The sequence below is a fragment of the Sorex araneus genome, chromosome 1 (assembly GCF_027595985.1).
Source record: "Sorex araneus isolate mSorAra2 chromosome 1, mSorAra2.pri, whole genome shotgun sequence".
NCBI classification, from domain to species: Eukaryota; Metazoa; Chordata; class Mammalia; order Eulipotyphla; family Soricidae; genus Sorex; species Sorex araneus.
This window is the reverse complement of record NC_073302.1, coordinates 347,040,362-347,059,633: the sequence shown is the minus strand read 5'-3', so window position 1 is coordinate 347,059,633 and position 19,272 is coordinate 347,040,362. Positions and strand designations below refer to the sequence as shown.

General features: G+C 45.9%; 1 protein-coding gene across 2 annotated transcripts; it reads left to right on the top strand.

Annotated features, from left to right (window-relative positions):
- Window positions 1-300: 300 nt before the first annotated feature.
- On the top strand, window positions 301-17,719 carry MBOAT4 (membrane bound O-acyltransferase domain containing 4). Of its 2 annotated transcripts, XM_055120354.1 has the most exons (4): window positions 301-317; window positions 4,152-4,204; window positions 12,805-13,029; window positions 15,605-17,719. In XM_055120354.1, exons 2-4 carry the CDS (start codon window positions 4,182-4,184, stop codon window positions 16,560-16,562), a joined length of 1,206 nt encoding a protein of 401 aa, XP_054976329.1. In that variant the 5' UTR covers window positions 301-317; window positions 4,152-4,181; the 3' UTR covers window positions 16,563-17,719. The 2 variants fall into 2 exon arrangements, with proteins under 2 accessions (XP_054976329.1, XP_004607005.2); XM_004606948.2 differs by lacking the exons at window positions 301-317; window positions 4,152-4,204 and adding an exon at window positions 4,493-4,611.
- The last annotated feature ends 1,553 nt before the right edge of the window (window positions 17,720-19,272 follow it).

The window sequence follows — 19,272 nt, the reverse complement described above, 5'->3', positions numbered from 1 at the left end:
GGGCGAGGGCCAGAGTCGGAGCTGCGCGCGCGGGACGGGGCGGGACGAGGCGGGGAGCAGGGTTGGAGCCAAGGCCGGCGCGGGGCGGGGCCTCGGAGGACCCTGTGGGTTGGAGCGTGTTGGGTTGCAGCATGGTGTGGACTGTCTTATTTTTATCTTATTTTATTTTTTGCTTTTTGGGTCACACCCAGCGATGCTCAGGGGTTACTCCTGAGTATACTTTTTATTTTACGTCTTTTATTTTATATCTTGGTTTTATTTTTTGCTGTTGGGATCATACCGGGTGATGCTCTGCATTCAGGAATTAACTCCTGGAGGTACTCAGGGGACTATGGGTTGTCGAGAATCTATCCCGGGTTGGCCGCGTGGGAGGCCAACGGCCTGCCCCACCGCCTGCTGTTTTAAAAGCGAAAATACTCATTTACATCCCTCTACCTCAGTGTTCGTTGTTAGCAGCCGCATCTGTGGTTCCCATGACCCCAGTTTCCTTTAAGGTCTTGCTTCCTTCCGATTCCTGTTGCTAGGGCACCCGTTGTGTATGAGCCCACCTGGGTGAGCTCATTCTTCCCCATGGTCAGGCCTCCCAGCTGACGTTCTCAAGTTCATACCACTGGTTCTGTCTTTTTTTTCCCTTCTCCACCTCATGCGTAATTATTCACCTCCCTACTTGACATCTCCACTAGGACCCTCAAAGTATTATCACTGTCATTGTCATCCTGTTGTTCATCGATTTGCTCCAGCGGGCACCAGTAATGTCTCCATCGTGAGACTTGTTGTTACTGTTTTTGGCATATCAAATACGCCATGGGTAGCTTGCCAGGCTCTGCTTTGCGGTCGGGATACGCTCGGGAGCTTGCCAGGATCTCCTAGAAGGACAGAGAAATTGAATTTTTTTTTTTTTTTGGTTTTTGGGTCACACCCGGCGATGCACAGGGGTTACTCCTGGCTCTTCACTCAGGAATTACCCCTGGCGGTGCTTAGGGGACCATATGGGATGCTGGGATTAGAACCTGGGTTGGCCGCGTGCAAGGCAAATGCCCTACCCGCTGTGCTTTCACTCCAGCCCTCTCAAAGTATTATCAAATTTATAACACTGGAAAGAGCTTTTGGTTTACTCCCTTACTCTGCTTCTAACAGGTTCCTTGATTTCCATCTAAGCAAAAGAAGCCACCATCCACTAGCTGAGCGAGAGCCCATCAGGCATGCTTTACCTGTGCACTGTGCCTTTATTCACCGACAAATTCTGCTGTTCCTATTCATTTGGAAATATAAACTCTCTTCCATACCAGATCAACGATTCTCCACTTCTGCTTCATACTTTCTTATCTTTAATCATTCTTTTACTTATCAAGAACTGAAAACTGATTACCCTGCTCCAAACCAGTTTGCCGACAGTACACATGCATACATTCAACGCACACAGAAACACCCTAACCCTCAGCATCTCAGGGGTCTCATAGTGTGTTTATTCGGGGCTCAACCTAGAGAAGCAGAATCACTAGGAGATACATACAGTAGGTGGTTTATTGCAAGAGCTGGCTTAGATGATTGTGGGGGCTGGCTTAGGCAAATTGAAAATCTGTAGGGAGACTGGAACTCTCAGGCGTGGGGTGAGGCTACTGACACAAGTGGAATTTCTTCAGGGAAAATCCAGTTCTGTCTTAAGACCTTTTAACAGATCGAATCAGGCCCACCCAGATTATTTCCCTTCCTTAACAGGTTATAGATCTTAATCACTTAAGAATATCTACACAGGAGCAGAGAGATAACAAATCGACACTTTCTTTGCATGTGGGAGCCTGATTTTGATCCCTACTGCCATATGCTTTCCCCACCCCCGGTACAGCCAGGATGACCCTTGATCCCAAAACATGGAGTAAGCCTGGAGGATGCCAAGTGTGAACCCAAAATCACCCTCCCCAACCCATTCAAAATATTTTCACTGATCGGAATTTAATTGAATAACTTGGAACCTGGAGTCATGTTTAATTAATCTAAATAGATTAGTCTGCTATCATTGCTATTCTGTTGGTCTTTCCATGGACAAGTAGGGTGCCCATGTACTTTGTGTTTATTTTGCTAGATTGCCTAAAGACTAAGCTCCATGAAAGTAAAGTCAAATGAGTTTTTCCCTACTCTATACTCAACATGGACACACAGTTTATATTAAAAGTTTGTCAGCTACATATATAGATGAATTAACAAATTCTGCTGACCCAAAATGCAAATACCTGTTTCAAGCAATGTCTATCTAAATTAAGAAGAAATATTTCCATGGCATGTTTATTAGAATTCTCATGGACAAAGAACCAATGGAGGGGCTGGAGTGATAGTACAGTGGGTAGGGCATTTGCCTTGCATGTGGCCAACCCAGGTTCGATTCCCAGCATCCCATATGGTCCCCCAAGCAACACCAGAAGTAGTTCTTGAGTGCAGAGCCAGGAGTAACCCCTGTGCATTGCCAGGTGTAATCCAAAAAGAAAAAAAAAACCAATGACATAGAAAAAGAATTGTTCTAAGGAATTGGCTCATGTAATTAAGTGGACTTGAAAATTCGAAATTTGTAGATGAACTGATAATGAAGCCTCGAGTTCAAACTCTGCTGGCTGGAAACTCAGGCTGGGTTTTATTTAATAATCTTGAGGCAGAATTGTTTCTTATTTGGATATCCAGAGTCTTTACTCTTAAACCTGCAACTGGCTGCATGGAGGGCACAATATTTTGGGTAGAAATCTGTTTTACTCAAACTCTATGGATTTAAATGTTGATATTACCTCCAGAGGAGCATCTAATCTGGTGTGGGACAAACAACTGGGACAGCACAGCCTAATGAAATCTATACAAAATTAACCCTCACACCATGCTTATTGGAAGGATCAGGTTATCACCATGAGATCATGGACAGGATCCATAAGCTTTTCTGACACCTACAAAGTAATTGAGACCTAAAAATAAAAATACTGTTTCCAGGGGCTGGAGCAATAGTGCGGTGGGTAGGGCATTTGCCTTGCATGCGAGCAACCTGGGTTCAATCCCTGGTATCCCATATGGTCCCCCAAGCACCACCAGGAGTAATTCCTGAGCGCAGAGCCAGGAGTAACCCCTGAGCATTGCTGGGTGTGACACAAAAGAGAAAAAAAAAATCTTTTTCCAGGGACTAGAGAGATAGACAGTAGTCTTATATACGGTCGACCCAGATTCGATCCCTGGCATCCCATATGCCTCCTTGAACACTGTCCTGGAGAGCACTGTCCTAGATTACTCCTAAGTGCAGAGCCAGGAATAATCCCTGAGATCACTAGGTAAGGCCCACTCCTCTGACCCCCCACCAAACACACACACTCACACACACACACACACACACACACACACACACACACAAATACTGATTCTAAAGTGCAAAAAAGAATAGTACAATTAGGAATGAATACATACTTAATTCAAAGGAAAAATTTTGTAACAAATTACCCACAACTCAATCTTCCTGATGTTGCATCATTTGGGAGGGAGGGGCAGTATGTGGTTCTTTCTTTCCTCTAGGTTGAGTCTCTTCAATGAAAAGGTTTTCTTTTAACCTTTCTATCACCATTTTGCTTCCTTGAAACCATTTGAACTTTAACAAGTGTTTATGAAATGCATACTATGTGCCCGGTATTGTTTACTGAACTGAGGTGATAGCAGTAAACAAAACAGAATGCCTCCCCCTCCACCATCCCTTTTGTCAAGCACAAATGTGGAGACAGGCAATGAACTAAAGGAGAAATAAATGAGGAATGGTGATGGGTACCAAGAAGGAAGGAAGGAAGAAAGGAAGGAAGGAAGGAAGGAAGGAAGGAAGGAAGGAAGGAAGGAAGGAAGGAAGGAAGGAAGGAAGGAAGGAAGGAAGGAAGGAAGGAGGGAAGGAGGGAAGGGAGGGAGGGAGGAAGGAAGGAAGGAAGGAAGGAAGGAAGGAAGGAAGGAAGGAAGGAAGGAAGGAAGGAAGGAAGGAAGGAAGGAAGGAAGGAAGGAAGGAAGGATGAGAGGGAGGGCGAGCAACATAGGAGGCTATGGAGGTTGACAGGGGGTCTTCTTACTCAGATTCTGCCCCCTCACACTTCCTCATGATCACATTTTGTTCCTCCTCCCCTGCCCAATGTGTTTTCTGTCCACAGCTGGAAAATGAGATCACTAGTGAAGAAACTATGAGGCTCAAACGACTAGAAAGGTAAATTATGTGGTCTACAATCCAAACAAAACGAGGACTTTGGAGAGCAATGTTTTCAGTACATGGAATACTAAAATGCATTTTGGTTTCTATAGTGCAAGTACGGGTCCTTTATCAAAAGCCAACATTTATACTGCTTATCTCTGAGGTTCTTCCATGTCTGTGGCTGGCCCAGGTCTTCCTAAGCCTTATACATAAGAAGACGAGAGGGTTCTGCTGTGGTTTCTGTTGCAGGAAGGCACAGGTTCAGAACTGGAAAGACAACAGTATCTTTTGGCTCACCTCATAATGCATTGGCTTCAGCGGCTCTTCCCCCACCCCGTATCATTTTATCAAGGGGTGGCTTTTCCGTTTGCACTTCTGTTTAATTGTCTCTGCAGTTTGGATTCCTTTTCTATTCATGCCAGGTAAGTCTGAGGGTTAATTTTGTTTTTATATCTAAGAATACTATTCATAAAGCATAGTCAAGACTGTAGATATGCAGATAAAATTTTGTTTCTTTGTTTTGTTTTGGGGCCACACCTGCAAAGCTCAGGGGTTATTCCTGGCTCTTCACTCAGGAATCACTTCTGCTGATGCTCAGGGTACCATATGGAATGCTGGGAATTGAACCTGGGTTGGCCGTGTGCAAGGCAAATGCCCAACCCATTGTACTATCATTCCAGTCTCTGGAGATACAAAACTAATCACATTAATTGTCTTTAAGTTATTATCATTGCCACTAACTCTTAATATGTCTAATAGAGTAAAACAGAACCGGAAATTGACATCATGTCTACATGACTCTATGTCTGATGGGTTCATATTAAATGAGAAAGGATGAAAATAAATTGGGGAGAGATGGAAGTCGAGAAAATACAGGTATTATTATTCCAGATATTTTGGCCAATCTTAACTCCTTGGAATTTAAAATTTTATTTAAAATAATTAAATGTAATTTTAGATATTTTTCTTCACTGTCACTGTCATTCCGTTGCTCATCGATTTGCTCGAGCGGGCACCAGTAACATCTCCATTGTAAGACTTGTTACTGTTTTTGGCATATGGAATAGCTTGCCAGGCTCCGCCTTGCGGGTGAGATACTCTCGGTAGTTTACTGGGCTCTCTGAAAAGGGCAGAGGAATCAAACCTGGGATTTTTTTCTCTAGGTTTATTTTTTGTTTGGTTTGGTTTTGCTTTGGGGGGCCATAACCAGCAGGGCTTTCTCCTTCCTGCGTACTCAGGCATCACTCTTGGCTGAATTCCAAGGACTATATGTTATATCAGAGATTGACTCCAGGTTGGCCATATGCAAGGCAAGAGCCCCACCTGCTGTACTATCGCTCCAACTCTCAATGTGATTTTAAATATGCTTCTGTATGATTTCTCAGAAAAATGAAATAAGTCAAAATGATCTTGTAAAATTTATCATGTCTCAATCTGGGGGTTAAAACTTATTGTCACTAGATGTTTGATAATTTGATTTTTTATAGATAATGAACTAAAAAATCTGAGAAAATCCATAGGTGGGGGGGACAGGCAGGATTCACACTTGGTGGTACTCAGGGACTATTCTTTTTTTTTTTTTTTTTTTTAGCTTTTTGGGTCACACCTGGCGATGCACAGGGGTTACTCCTGGCTCTGCACTCAGGAATTGCCCCTGGCGGTGCTCAGGGGACCATATGGGATGCTGGGATTCGAACTCGGGTCGGCCGCATGCAAGGCAAACGCCCTACCTGCTGTGCTATCGCTCCAGCCCTCAGGGACTATTCTTAGTGGAACTCACCCAGTGGTGCTGGGATCAAACCCGGCTTCCTGCAGGCAAAGCATGAGCTCTGCCCTTTGAGTGAGTTCCTGGGTCACACACACAACCCCTACTTTTCAAACAAAGTTTTGTGAGATCTCTTTGTAAAATGCAAGCACCTTGTTGGGGCTGGGATTGTAGATCAGTGGTAAGGCACTTGTCTTGCAAGTGTGAGACGTGGGTGATATTCCTAAAATCAGAACAAAAGAAAAGTAAAAAGTAAGATATCCCACTTCCCCAAACACTCCTAATTATCATTTAATAATTCACGTACTTTGGAAATTAAGATTTTATATTAGCATTTAAAAATGATATCTAGTGTTGTATATATATATATATACATATATATATATATATGGGGGGGCATACCTACGATACACAAGGGTTACTCCTGGCTCTGAGCTTAGGAATTACTCCTGATGGTGCTCAAGGGACCATATGGGTTGTAGGGAGTTGATCCCAGGTCAGCTGTGTGCAAAAGCACCTTACCTGCTTCATTACCTCTCCAGCCCCAATATCTAGTTATATCTTTTTTTAAAAAAATTATTGAATACTATGAGATAGTTACAAGTATCTAGTTATATCTTAAAATCACTATTGTTGCATTTGATTAAACTATGATCTGTTATTCTCCATAACTGGTTAATGACCCTTATCTTCCTTTATAGGACATGGCAGTTGTAGTTTTAAAAAAGGTTGCTGGATCAGACAGATAGTGCAGTATGCAGGGTGCTTGCCTTGCTTGTAGCCAACCAAGTTCAATTCTCAGCACCCCATCAGGAGTGATCCATGAGCACAGAGCCAGGAGTAAGCCCTAAGCACTGCTGGGTGTGGCCCAAAATAAGTAAAAAGTTTCCTATGATAAATAATTATAAATAATAAAACATAAGAACAAAAAATGAGGGTTAATTTCTATAGGATTAGGATTACTGGTGAGTCCTGTGTCCCTTACTGAGCCCCCTTAGTATGTAAATAAATTCTTCCCACGTTCATCTGTAAAATGGAAATAATCATGCTTATTTCATGAAATTGCTTTAAGGATTGAGTAAGTCTATATCTCTCTTAAATTTAATTTTAGTTTTTGCAGTGCTAGGGATTGCATTCAGGTCTTATGCATGCTTGGCATGCACTTTACCAATCCTCAGCTCTAAACATGTACGCATATATTTTTCTCTCCCTTTTTTTGGTTTTGCTGTTTGTTTATAAGGCAAATGAAATGCCTTACTGTATGCTGAACTGTCACTGCAGCCCAATACATTTCTCTTAAACAGATTTTTAGTAAGTTTCTAAAATGAACATTCACCGAATCACATTTTCTGCATTGTTCATGTATAGATATATTCATATTTATGAGTCTCCAGGATGTTCATTGTCTCTGAGTAGGGGGTTTCTCTGGACTTCCACTCTGCTACAGAAAGAGTAAGTGTTCCCCTAATCTTCCCAATGTTGTTAACGGAGGGTTGGTGAAGTGTCGCTCCATGCACAGGCCCATAGAGAAACACAGTATGAAGAGCATGGACTTTTCACACTGACGTGCCTACCAGTTCCCCAGACAAAAAAGTTAGGGAAAATCAGGCATGTTGCTCAAGGGTAGAGCACATGTTTTGCATGTATGTGATCCTAAGTTTCCAACAGTGATTCTTGGGCCTGGGGAGACAATTGCAAGGTCTGAGCGTGCAGAGTGGCAGGGTTCAGGTCCTCAGCCAAGTCTGTCTCCTGGGCAACTCCAGAATCCCACTGCACCATCAGTGTGACCCCAAAACAAAATGAAAGTGATTCTCAGCAACTAGCCTGTATCACTTGGTCCCCAGACTGTGGCATATGTCCTGTGATGACAGAGAAAGCATAGCCTCACCTCTCTCCATGATTGGTTGGTCCCTGGTGGCCCTTTTTCTTACCCTTTTGTTTAGATTCAGAGTTTTGGTCCCAACTTGTTTTTATTTGGGTTCACAGCTGGCTCTGTGCTCAGGGGTTTCTCCCAGAAGTGCTGGGGTGGGGGGGGGGAACCACGTGAAACCGGGAATTGAACATGGGCCTCCCATAAGAGTTAAGCCTGTTGAAATATATCTCCAGCCCCTTGTCACTTGTATCACTTTTATCACTTGTCATCCCGTTGCTCATCAATTTGCTTGAGCAGGCGCCAGTAACATCTCCATCTGTCCCTGTTGCATGCTAGTGTAGCCCATCTGCTTGGTCCAGGAACATGAAGAGCATCAGGGTCTTGACAAAGAAGTCTGACCATCTCGTAGGTGGGCAGCCAGGCATTCTTTTGACGTCCCGTGGAATCCAGTCGGTAACAGCTCTAGTCCAGTGATCGTCTCCAAATCGCATTACATGTCCAGCCCATCTGATTTTTGATGCCTTGGCAGAGAGTCTTTTGCCCGCACACCTGGCTATCTTCCCCGGGGCCCTTTGGAGGGGATGGGCTCCAGCTTCGCTTCCCTCCCCTCCCCGAGCGAAGCTCCCAGCAGCCGAAGACCACCAGAACCTAGCTACAGCCATGCCCGAGGCCCCTCTTCACACGTTCGGACAGGCCTCACGCCTGAGGGTAGTGGCAGAGGAACCCAGATGTGTGTAGTTCCATCAACGGCCAATATCCAGAGACTTAAAAGCAAGCTCCCAGAAGCGCGAAGCCGCAAAGCAGCTGCGCAATATCTTGTAGCCTACTTCTCCCTCTGGGAGAAACTGGCAAGCGTCTGAGAGTTTCCTGCCCACATGGAAACTTGCAAACTTGCAAACTTCCCATGATATATTTATATGCTAAATCCAGTAACAAGCTGGATCTCATTCCCCTGACCCTGAAAGAGTCTCCAGTGCGACATCATTGGGAGGGCCAAGTCGAGAGAGACTTCTAAGATCTCAGGGAAATTACTGAGTCCACTTGAGAAATCAACAATTAACGGGGATTTCATGATTCGTGATTCGTGGCAAACAAAGCAGCATCCCTGATCCTCGATCGTTGACGGAGGTCGGAATTCCAGATTCCTTCTCTCACTTGAGTGAAAGGTAATACTCCAAGCATAGCTCTTTTGATTCCTCTTTGTGAGACCCAAATAGCATTCTCATCCTGTTTGCATAGGGCCCGGGTCTCTGAGGTGTATGTTAGTGCAGGATGAACAGTGGAATCGAAAAGATGTGCCAGAGCCAGAGGTTCTTTGTCCTCTTAACCACTTCTTCATCACTCTTGAAGACCTTCCACGCTGTTCTCTTCCTCCTGCTCAGTTCTGGCGCCAAGCTGTTCCTCATGTTGAGTTCTCAAGCCAGGCATACATAACTGCTGCATTCGGAGATGTTCGTTCCATTGAGAGCAAATGGAACAACAGGAACTAGTTCGTTTCTCATGAACATTGTCTTCATGAGATTCAGCTGCAGTCTGACTTTTCCACACTCATTGTCGAAGTCGACCAGCATTCGTGACGCTTGGCTGATGTTTGGTGTTATTAGTACGATGTCATCAGTGAAGCAGAGGTGTCGTAGTTGCTGACTGCCTATCTTCACTCCCATTCCTTCCCATTCCAGTCATCACATGACATTCTCAAGGGTGGCACTGAAGAGTTTCAGTGAAATGGTATCACCCTGCCGAACCCCTCTCTTTGTGTTGATTCTTCCTTGTAGAATGGTGAGATCCTGGTGGTGAATCCATAATATAGCTCATGGAAAATCCTGATTTACTGAGTTTGAACGCTCAGTTTGGCTAGGGCTTCGATGACCACTTCAGTCTCAACAGAATCAAAGGCCTTCTTTAAATCAGTGAACGTTAGAGCGGCATCTTGAACTCTCCTGAAACTTCAATGAGCTTGGTCACCATGTGGATATGGTCTATCATGCTGAATCCTTTTCGGAACTCAGCTGGTTTGCATGGTTCTCCTTCATCTAGTGTTCTGCCCGTCCTATTCAGGATGACTCGAGTGAACAACTTGTAGACAACAGACAACAGGCAGATCAGGTGATAGTTGCTGATGTTGTGGATGTCTCCCTTCTTGTACAACAGAACGGTCCTGCTGGTTTTCCATTGGGATGGAACCTTGCATTTGGACAGGTAACATGTGAAGAGCCGAGCCAGTGAATTGACGAGTACTGGTAGCAGATTCTTCAGGTGTTCAGGTCTGACCTTGTCTGGACTGGGTGCTGTACACTTCTTTACCGACAAAACAGCATGTCAGATTTTGGAAGGGAGAACACTGGGAACGACATATCCATCCTGCAGAATTTTGTATGTGGGCAGGTGGACGTGGCTATAGAAGAGATTCAAATAGAAGTCGTGGGTAACCTTCTCCATTGTTCCTCTGGAAGATGTGATAGATCCATCAGGACATCGGAGGGCAGTCATCTTGGTCTTATAGTTGGTGAAGGACAGGTGGGCTTTGCGAATACTTTTCCCGGCTTCTGCCACATCAGCCAACACTGCTGCTCTTCTCTCTTTGAGGTCTTCCTTTATCGCTTCTCTGCACAGCTTTGCAAGTTCAGATGTTAGCTTGTGATTGCCTAAGTCTCGTGCCAGACCACGTTGGCGAATGAACTTGAGAGTTTCCGAAGACAGGCATCTTTTTGTGGCTTTCTCACTATCAGCATTCCTCACACAATCATGTAGGTGCTAAACCAGTCGATCGTATTCCTTGTTGATGCTGTCAACAACGGCATCTTCCCATATTGCAGCAATAGTGCCATAGAGCTCCCACTTGGTGATCGTTCTGGGAGTTCTTTTCTTAAACTTCGCAGCCCTTTCTCCCTGTTTCGTGAAGTAGAATTTCACAAAGGAGATGGTAGTCTGATCCCGTTTGGAATTTTGGGACAACAGTGACATTGGTCAGGCAAAACCGTTGATTGAATATAATGTGGTCAATTTTGAAATTGACCAGCCCTTTAACCACAGTTTAATTTATTTTATTTTAGTTTAGTTTTGTTTGGGGGATACACCTTGCTGTGCTCAGGTGTTATTCCTGGCTCTGCACTCAGGAATCACTCCAGTTGGGCTTGGGGAACTATATGGAATGCAGAGGATTGAACCCAGGTTGGCCATATGCAAGACAAGTGGCTTACTTGCTATACTATGTCTCTAGCCCTCTCACCAAAATTTTAAAGTACCAACCCAGCAAGCTCCATGTACTGTGGAAAGAGAACCAAGTCCCACCACTAAGATGTGTGTCTCTGTTCCTTGAGGTATCAAATAGCTCCCAGGGAGGCAGTCTCCAGAAAACACTTCACTGATTTGGGCGTTTTACAAGGTCATACAAAACACACACACAAAAAAAAAAAAAAAACAATTATACACAAGTGCACGAGATCTTAGAGTATGACAGAGAATTGCTAAGTCTGAAGTACTGACTAACTTTCCTAGCACTTGTCAAATGGTGGTGGACCTTTTTACCCTCTCACAGTCCGGAGTGAACCAGGGCAGTATGATTCTGGATTGTGTCTGCTGTTCACGCCCCGAAGGTCTCATTCATCTCCTGTTGCAGTGACACGCAACACCATGGGGCTCCTGTGATTTTCCTACTAGGAACTCTCTATTGTGGCTCACAGGATTATTAGGGTAGGCTGGGGATCCCACTTGAATGGTGTACATTAAAGAAACACTTCCAGTGTCACTCTAGCAGGAATCAAAATTTGTCTCCTGAGGACCAGAGGGATAGACAGAATGGCCGTGTACATACTTTGTATTTGAGATTCCTGATTCAATCCCCAGCACCACATGGTTCCCCGAGTACCACTAAGAGTGACCCTGAACTTTGATCTGGGAACCATAATTCCCTGAGCACTGCTCAGTGTGACCCAAAGGCCACCCCAAAACCCACAAAAGAAAATATTTCTCTCCTGAGTCATTGGCAAATGGATTCTAGCTCTCTTTTCAGAAGAACAAAGAGAAGAGTTTGAACACTGGAATGAAAATACTGCCTTACCCTGTGTTCAAGCCAATCTTAGTTCAATTTCTGGCACCATTTGGTTTATCAGCACCATCAGGAGTGACCTCTCAGCACCACCAGGTGTGGCTGCCAATTCTCCCCACCAAAAGACAAGACTTTAAAAGGATAACAACATGGGCTGGAGCAATAGTACAGTGGGTAAAACATTTGCCTTGAATGCTGCCAACCCAGGCTCGGTTCCCAGCATCCCATATGTTCCCCCGAGCACCGCCAGGAGTAATTTCTGAGTGCAAAGCCAGGAGCAACCTCTGTGCATTACTGGGTATGACTGGAAAAGCAAAACAAAACAAAACATAACAAAACAAAACAAAAACATGTGATAACAACAGTATAGCTTTGGGGGCCAGAAAGGGTCACGGGTACAGACCAAGATCTACAAGGTATGCAAGTCCCTGAGTTCAACCTCTGACACTGGTAATATAACAGCCTGCCTTACTAAACGTGGCTGACCCAGGTTCAATCCCCAGCACCTAATACCAAACACCTAATGTGGTCATTGGGTGACCCTATGATCCTGTGCCCAGCAGCAGTGATGCCCAGTGCAGAGCCACAAGTCAGCCCTGAGAACAGCCAGGTGGGCCCCCTACCAAAGAACCAAACACCAAACAGAGAGTGAAAACCCCCAAATAAGGCTGGCACTGCATGGTCTTCTGGCACTGCAGGGCCTGAGCAGCATGGCATGGTCGGCCCGCATGCTGAACCATCTGCCCAGTGGATAAGCAGAACTGGGGGGTCGCCCCTGGGCCCCATGAGCACTGTTTGGGAGTTCACCCCACCCAAGGAAAAATAAAACAAAAATGACTTTGTTCGGTGTTAAGTAGGGGTCTGCCTGAGTGGGTGACCCGGGAGGCCAGTGCTGCCCTGAAGTCTCATGGTTGTCCTGTTTCTTGCAGGTATCTCTTCCTCCTCGCAGGAGGAGGCATCCTGGCTGTGGCTGCTCTGGGCTCCCTCGCCATGCTTGTCTTCATCCCTGCCCTGGTCGCTGTCATTCTGATCACCTTGCTTGGTCCACGGGAGGTCTACCGGCCCATGTTCTTCCTGCAGATGGGCTGGCAGACCGTGTGTCACCTGGGGTTGCACTACACTGAGTATTACCTGCAGGAACCTCCCTGCTCCAGGTAAAACAGCCCGTCCATTTGGCTGGACTGAACTGCCCCAAGTTTTCCAGGCCTTAGGGGGGAGTGAAGAGAACAAACCGAGGTGTTGGGTCAGAGAGATAGGACAGTGGGTAAAGCGCTTGCCTTGCACATGGCCCAATCTGGGTTCAGTTCCTGGCACCATATGAGATCCCCCAAGCCTTGTCAGGAGTGATTCCTGAGCTCAAAGCCAGGATCCAATTGAACACAATTGGATGTGCTGCTACCCCTTCACCCCCTCAAAAGAACCCCGGGTGCTGAGTCTGAATCCACATGGATTCTACATTCTATTGAAGCAAGTCACTTGATCTTTCAACTTCAATTTCTTTTTCTGGAAAAATAAGCACAAATGTCTATGTGGAAATAATACCTATCTTGCAAGATAGGTGGGCGATAAGAATGTAATCACAATTATAGGAGTACTAATGACTGTCACAGGGCCTAATCAGCATGACTGCCTACAAGCACAACGCCTGGCACTTAGCTGGCATTATTGGGAGCCTGAGGGTGGGGGGTGGGACCAGGAATCCCAGCACACACAGGAGTGACCTGTGTGGAAGAGACAATGAGCCTCAGTGTGCGCAGCTGGTGACACAGCCAGCAGCCTTGCCCCACCTCAGTAGAACAGGGAAGGCAAACTGTCCAGACAGTCAGCACTGTCCACCCAGGGCTGTGACTGCACTAGAGTTTGCCATTGATTGGTCCTCAGTTGTTCCATCTTCCCAAGGGAGGTAAACAATGAGCTCATCAAGCTTTGGGGGAACAGGTGCCTCTGACTTCATGGCCTATTGCTCTTGGTTTTCTGTGACCACAGTTCCATGCTCAGGCTCAGTGGGAGACCAGGGGCTGTGACTGGGGCAAGCAGCACCAGCTGTGTGCTTGTGACCTGCCAAGGATTCACTCATTGCTGAAGCCCCTGCAATACCCAGAATTCTCCTTGTGATCCAGACACTCCCCGGCCCCACCAGAGGCTCTGAGAGCTGCTTCTCTGAAGGAAAAGCAGGATAGCATGAGTCAGGATAGGGCTGGAAGCAGAGACAGGGGTGCAGGGAGTTGGGGTATAGAAACTGGGACCCAACAATGCACTGCAGGAGCAAGTGGCACCGGCTCGGAAGGCTGAGCCCCAGCTGAGTGGACTGACAGACCTGATAGATTTCTATTTGTCATTGCTAAGTACCACACTGCTGGTGTTTTAAGCAACACAAATTTCTCTCCTCTGGAGGCAGGAAGTCCATGATCAAGGTGTTGGCAAGCTCAGATTCTGTGGCCTTTCTCCTTGGCATACAGACATCTCCACTTTGTTTTCTGCCAGTGTTTCCACGTGGTCTCTCTGTGCTGTGTCCCTGGCTCTTATTATGAGGGTGCCAGCTACGGTCCATTAGAGCCCTTCTGTCTCAAAGGCCTCTTTTATTGTTGTTGTAAATAAACTGTTATTTCTCTCTTTCTCTTTTTTCCCCTCACTGTTGGGCCATATTAGGACTTACTCCTGGCTTTGTGCTATGCTCAGGGTTTATTCCTTGGGTGCTTGGAGGACCATATGTAGTGCTGAGGATTGAATCAGGGTATGCCTCATGCCAAGCAAGTGCTTCAGCCTCCATACAATTTCTCTGGCCCTTAAATGTCTGCTAAAACATTTCCCATTGGTGGTGGGAAATGTACACTGGTAAAGGGAAGGGTGTTGGAACATTATGTGACTGAAACCCAATCACAAAACAAGAACAACTTTGTAACTGTGTATATCACTGTGATTCATTTAAAAAAAAATTAGCACTGCACTGTAACACTGTCATGTGTCCTGTTGTTCATCAATTTACTCAAGCAGGCACCAGTAACGTCTCTATTGTGAGACTTGTTGCTGTTTTTGGCATATCAAATATGCTAAAATTTAAAAAAGAAGATGTAGCAAATTGCTCTGAGTCAGTGCACACCCTTTAAACCTCTAGCTTGGCTCACAGTCCTTGGTTTCAAGACCGCAGTCAGTAGCATCTTATGGACCAGGGCTGGCTCATCCTGGCAATGCTCAGTTCCCTTGAGTGTCTTTCATGGCAAAGTTATTCATTCTAGAGCAAATTTCTCCCTTGCTCCTGCTCTTCCAGGTTAGTCTTAGAAACAGTAGAACCAATGGTTTCCCCACAATATTCACTGTTATTCTTCTAATTGCCTCTCTGATTAATGTCCCCCATTTGCCTTTTGCTTTGCACTAAGTAGCCCGGGGTTCAGATTGAATATCAGAGGCTTTGGGGGGCAGGGTGGGGGAATGGCGCTGTACTGCTCAGGAGATGGGTCTTCATCCTTCAGACGTACCCATTTGCTGTGGGACTGAAATGAGATTTCTTAAAAATAGTGTTTTTATTTAGAGAAAAGAAATCATCTGGACAAGAGATGTAGTGCATCAGGTAAAGCGTTTGACTTGCATGCAGCCTCTCTGGGTTTGATTCCCCACGCCACATAGGGTCCCCTTAGCACCACAGAGTGATGCCTGAGCACAGAGCCAGGAGTCAACCATGAGCACCTACGGTGTCCCCCCCCCCCCAACCAAAACCTAATCATTTTTCAGGTTCTGCATGACTCTTTCTGCCCTCATGCTCCTGACCCAGAGAGCCACGTCCCTGTCGCTGGACATCCGTGAGGGGAGCGTGGAGACGGCGTGGGGCAGCCCGGGAAGCAGGTGCTCTTGGTCTGCGCGCCTGGGCGTGGCGCTGCCCTACTTCAGCTACTTGCTCTGCTTCCCCTCGCTCCTCGGGGGCCCGCTGCGCTCCTTCCAGAGCTTTCGGGCTCTGGTTCATGGGTCCTGCAGGGGCGGGCGCCTACACTGTTTCTGGCCTCTGGCCCGGAGGAGTGTGCAGATTCTGGGCCTGCAGAGCCTGCGGGTGGTGCTGGGCGAGGCGGTGCGCGCGCTCGGGGGGCTGGCAGAGTGCCGCGGGGCCCAGTGCGTCTTGGCGGTGTGGTCCACCGCCGGCCTCTTCAAACTCACCTACTACTCCCACTGGCTCCTGGACGAGGGCCTCCTCCAGGCCGCAGGCTTCGCAGCTGACCTTGACCAGAGCCCCGGGGAGGAGGGGTCTGACGCTGACATCTGGACCCTGGAAACCACCCACAGGCTGTCCCTGTTCGCCAGGACCTGGAACCACAGCACCGCTCGATGGCTGCGGCGCCTCATCTTCCAGCGCAGCCGTGCCTGGCCCCTGTGGCGCACGTTCGCCTTCTCCGCCTGGTGGCACGGTCTCCACCCCGGTCAGGTGTTCGGGTTCCTGTACTGGGCGCTGGCGGTGGAAGCCGACTACCGGATCCACGCCTGGGCGTGGCTCTGCCCGCGCTCCCCGGCCCTGAGGCTGCTCCACAGGGCTCTGGCCTGGCTGCACACGCAGCTCACCGTCGCCTATATCCTGCTGGCCGTGGAGGGCAGGAGCTTCTCCTCTCTCTGGCTGCTGTGGAATTCTTACGGCTGTGTCTTCCCCCTGATGCACTGCATTTTGCTCTTGCTGTTATCAAAGAGAAAACACAAAGGGAACTGACACCTTTTCCAGGCCTTCCTCATACACAGGCAGGAAGCAGCAGCGTATGGAATGTAGCCTGATGCCAGTTGAGCTTAGCTATAGCAAAAAGGTATTTTGTTATTGTTCCCGTGGTGTAGGGAGATAACTCAAAGGACTGGAGTAATGCGGGAAGTGCACCCTCGGCACCTCATGGATCCTTGAGCACTACCAGGAGTGATTCCCATGCACTGGTAGAAAGCAAAACAAAACATCTTCCTTCAAACCCAGGTATGGGAGATAATTCAAAGGGGTGGGCATTGCCTGGCATGCAGAGGCCCCAGGTTTGATTCCAGCACCACGTGCTTCCCTGAGCACTCCAGGTTGGCCCTGGCGGCTCCCAGCATGACTGGGCCTGAGTAGTACTGAGTCTATTATTTCCTGGAGAACCCCCAATGTCTCTGGAGCTCTATTGGGAGTCCCCCGAAAAACACTTTCCCTCTGGGTATTGGGAGTATATGTCTGATGACTTGCTATAGAGCTTTTTCTTATTTAAAAAAAAAAATCCATTTTAACAGAATATTATCCTGGTACTGGAGACTCCCCCTCCAAGAAAAAGATACCATTTCCTTCCTTAATATACAGTTTAGATGCAGAAGCAAACTTTAAGTAAAATATAAAGATCTGTGAATCAAATGGCAAATGTGTATACACATGTGGGCATCTCAAAATTGAGTCTCTATTTGTCCTATTCTTGTCTTTGAACCATACTTGGTATAGTCTAGCTCTGTGCTTGGGGATTGCGTCCAGCAGTGCTCAGGGTTCTGTGTGGTATTAAATGCACCTGGAGCATTGCATGCAAAGCATAGGCTCTGCCCATTGAGCTCTCTCCAGATCTTAACTGGTCACTTGACTTGGATGTGAGTCCAACCAAGCTATACCAAATCCAAACCTAAATCATATTACCATCCCAGTTTATTCTGTGAGTGAGAGACTCATCTATCTCCACAAATACTTTGAAAATTTTGGTCTAATGTCAGAAAGGCAGAAGCTATTGTCAGAGATATGTCAATAAACTGATTATCCAGCTAAGTATTGATAACCACATCAGTAAAAAATAGACTCATGAAATCTGTCACACAAAGACTAATTAGCAAGAGTTAAGTACTTTTTAATACAAGTGTGAAGTTTTCTTTCCTTTTTTTTTTGCATAGCCTAAAACAGTGATCTTCAACCACCAGTCTATAGATAGACTGGTGCTGGTCGACACGTGGGAAAAGGTTGAAAATCACCAGTTTATGGCCTGGGTTATGGCCTGCTCTGTGGACCATACGTAGGACAACCAGTAACTTGCAGGTGGAGAAAGGTTGGAAATTGCTTTAACCACCAGTCTATAGAATGTTAAATAACTCCTGCTATTATCTCCCTCTGTTGGGATTTAAAATACAGTAAGCTGGGGAGATGGCTTAAAGGGCTGGAGTACATACTCTGCGTGTCTGAGGCCTGAGTTAGGTCCCTGTCAATGTGTATCCTCCCTGGGAATCCTGAAGTACTAGCTGGGAGTAGTCCCTGAGTTTGGCCAGGTATGACCCTCAAACCAAAAATCCCCAAAAATCACAAAAACCAGTAGGAGAAAGCTATCAGGTGCACTGAGTTACAGTGAAGTGCTATCATTTCATCTTTCATTGTACTTCCACATATGCAGACTGCCTGAACTATCATACTATTAACAATTCATTAAATAAACATTTTGAAGTTTGCCTTCTTTCTAAACATTGTCATTGATGAGAATTTTGTTTGGTGTGCTAGTACTTGGTGTACTACTACTTAGTATACTAAGTGCACTAAGAGTATGCTGAGTGTCCTAATGCTAAGTGTCCTCATACTTCACATACTAAGTGGAATCAGTGTGTTCAGGATACTGGGGATTGAACTCAGGCACCCCTCATGCAAACTGTGAGTTCCACCCTTTCTCATTGTTTCCCTGCCCTCAGCAGATGCTCTTTACAGAGGTGCTTCAGGGACTTGGCTACATGAATGTAGACATTCCATTTAAGGAAATCCTTCCAACTTCATACTTTTGCCATGGTCAGGTTTCTTACTAAATGTTACACTTCAATAACTTTTGTGCATGCTTTTAATGATTAGGAAAATGCTTACAGGAGAAAGTTTAACTTTTAAAAGGGGTTGGTTAATAAAGTATTGAACATTTTAAAACTTTTATTGAGTTAATGTGTTTCACATGAGTGTATTTATAATTTTTGGAGTACAATATTACCACACCACACCTATTGCCACAGTGCCAATATCCATCTGTCCTTTACACCTTTTCAACAGTCATACCACATACCCCACCCCCACCCTTGCTACCTTCAATTCTGTGTTCAGAGTCGAAGGGTTTGTTTTCACTGGATACACTCTCTTTGCTTGCTCTGTTTCTTTATATACCCCACATATGAGTGCAAACATTTGGCTTTTGTCTTTCTCCGAACTTATTTCACTCTAGTACGACTTGCTTCAGTTCCATCCCTGTTGTAGCAGAAGGCAAGATTTCTTCTCTTTTTTTTTTCCAGTATCAATTGCAGTTTATTCCAATCTCCATTCCCCTTCTGCTTCTCTCTCTCCAGCAAGATTTCTTCTTTTCTTACAGCTGAGTCCTATTCCATTGTGTGTGTACTTTGCTGTTCTTTATCCACTCCTCTGTTGCTGGACACTTGAAATAAAATCTATTAAAGTGCAATTTAGCTTCCAA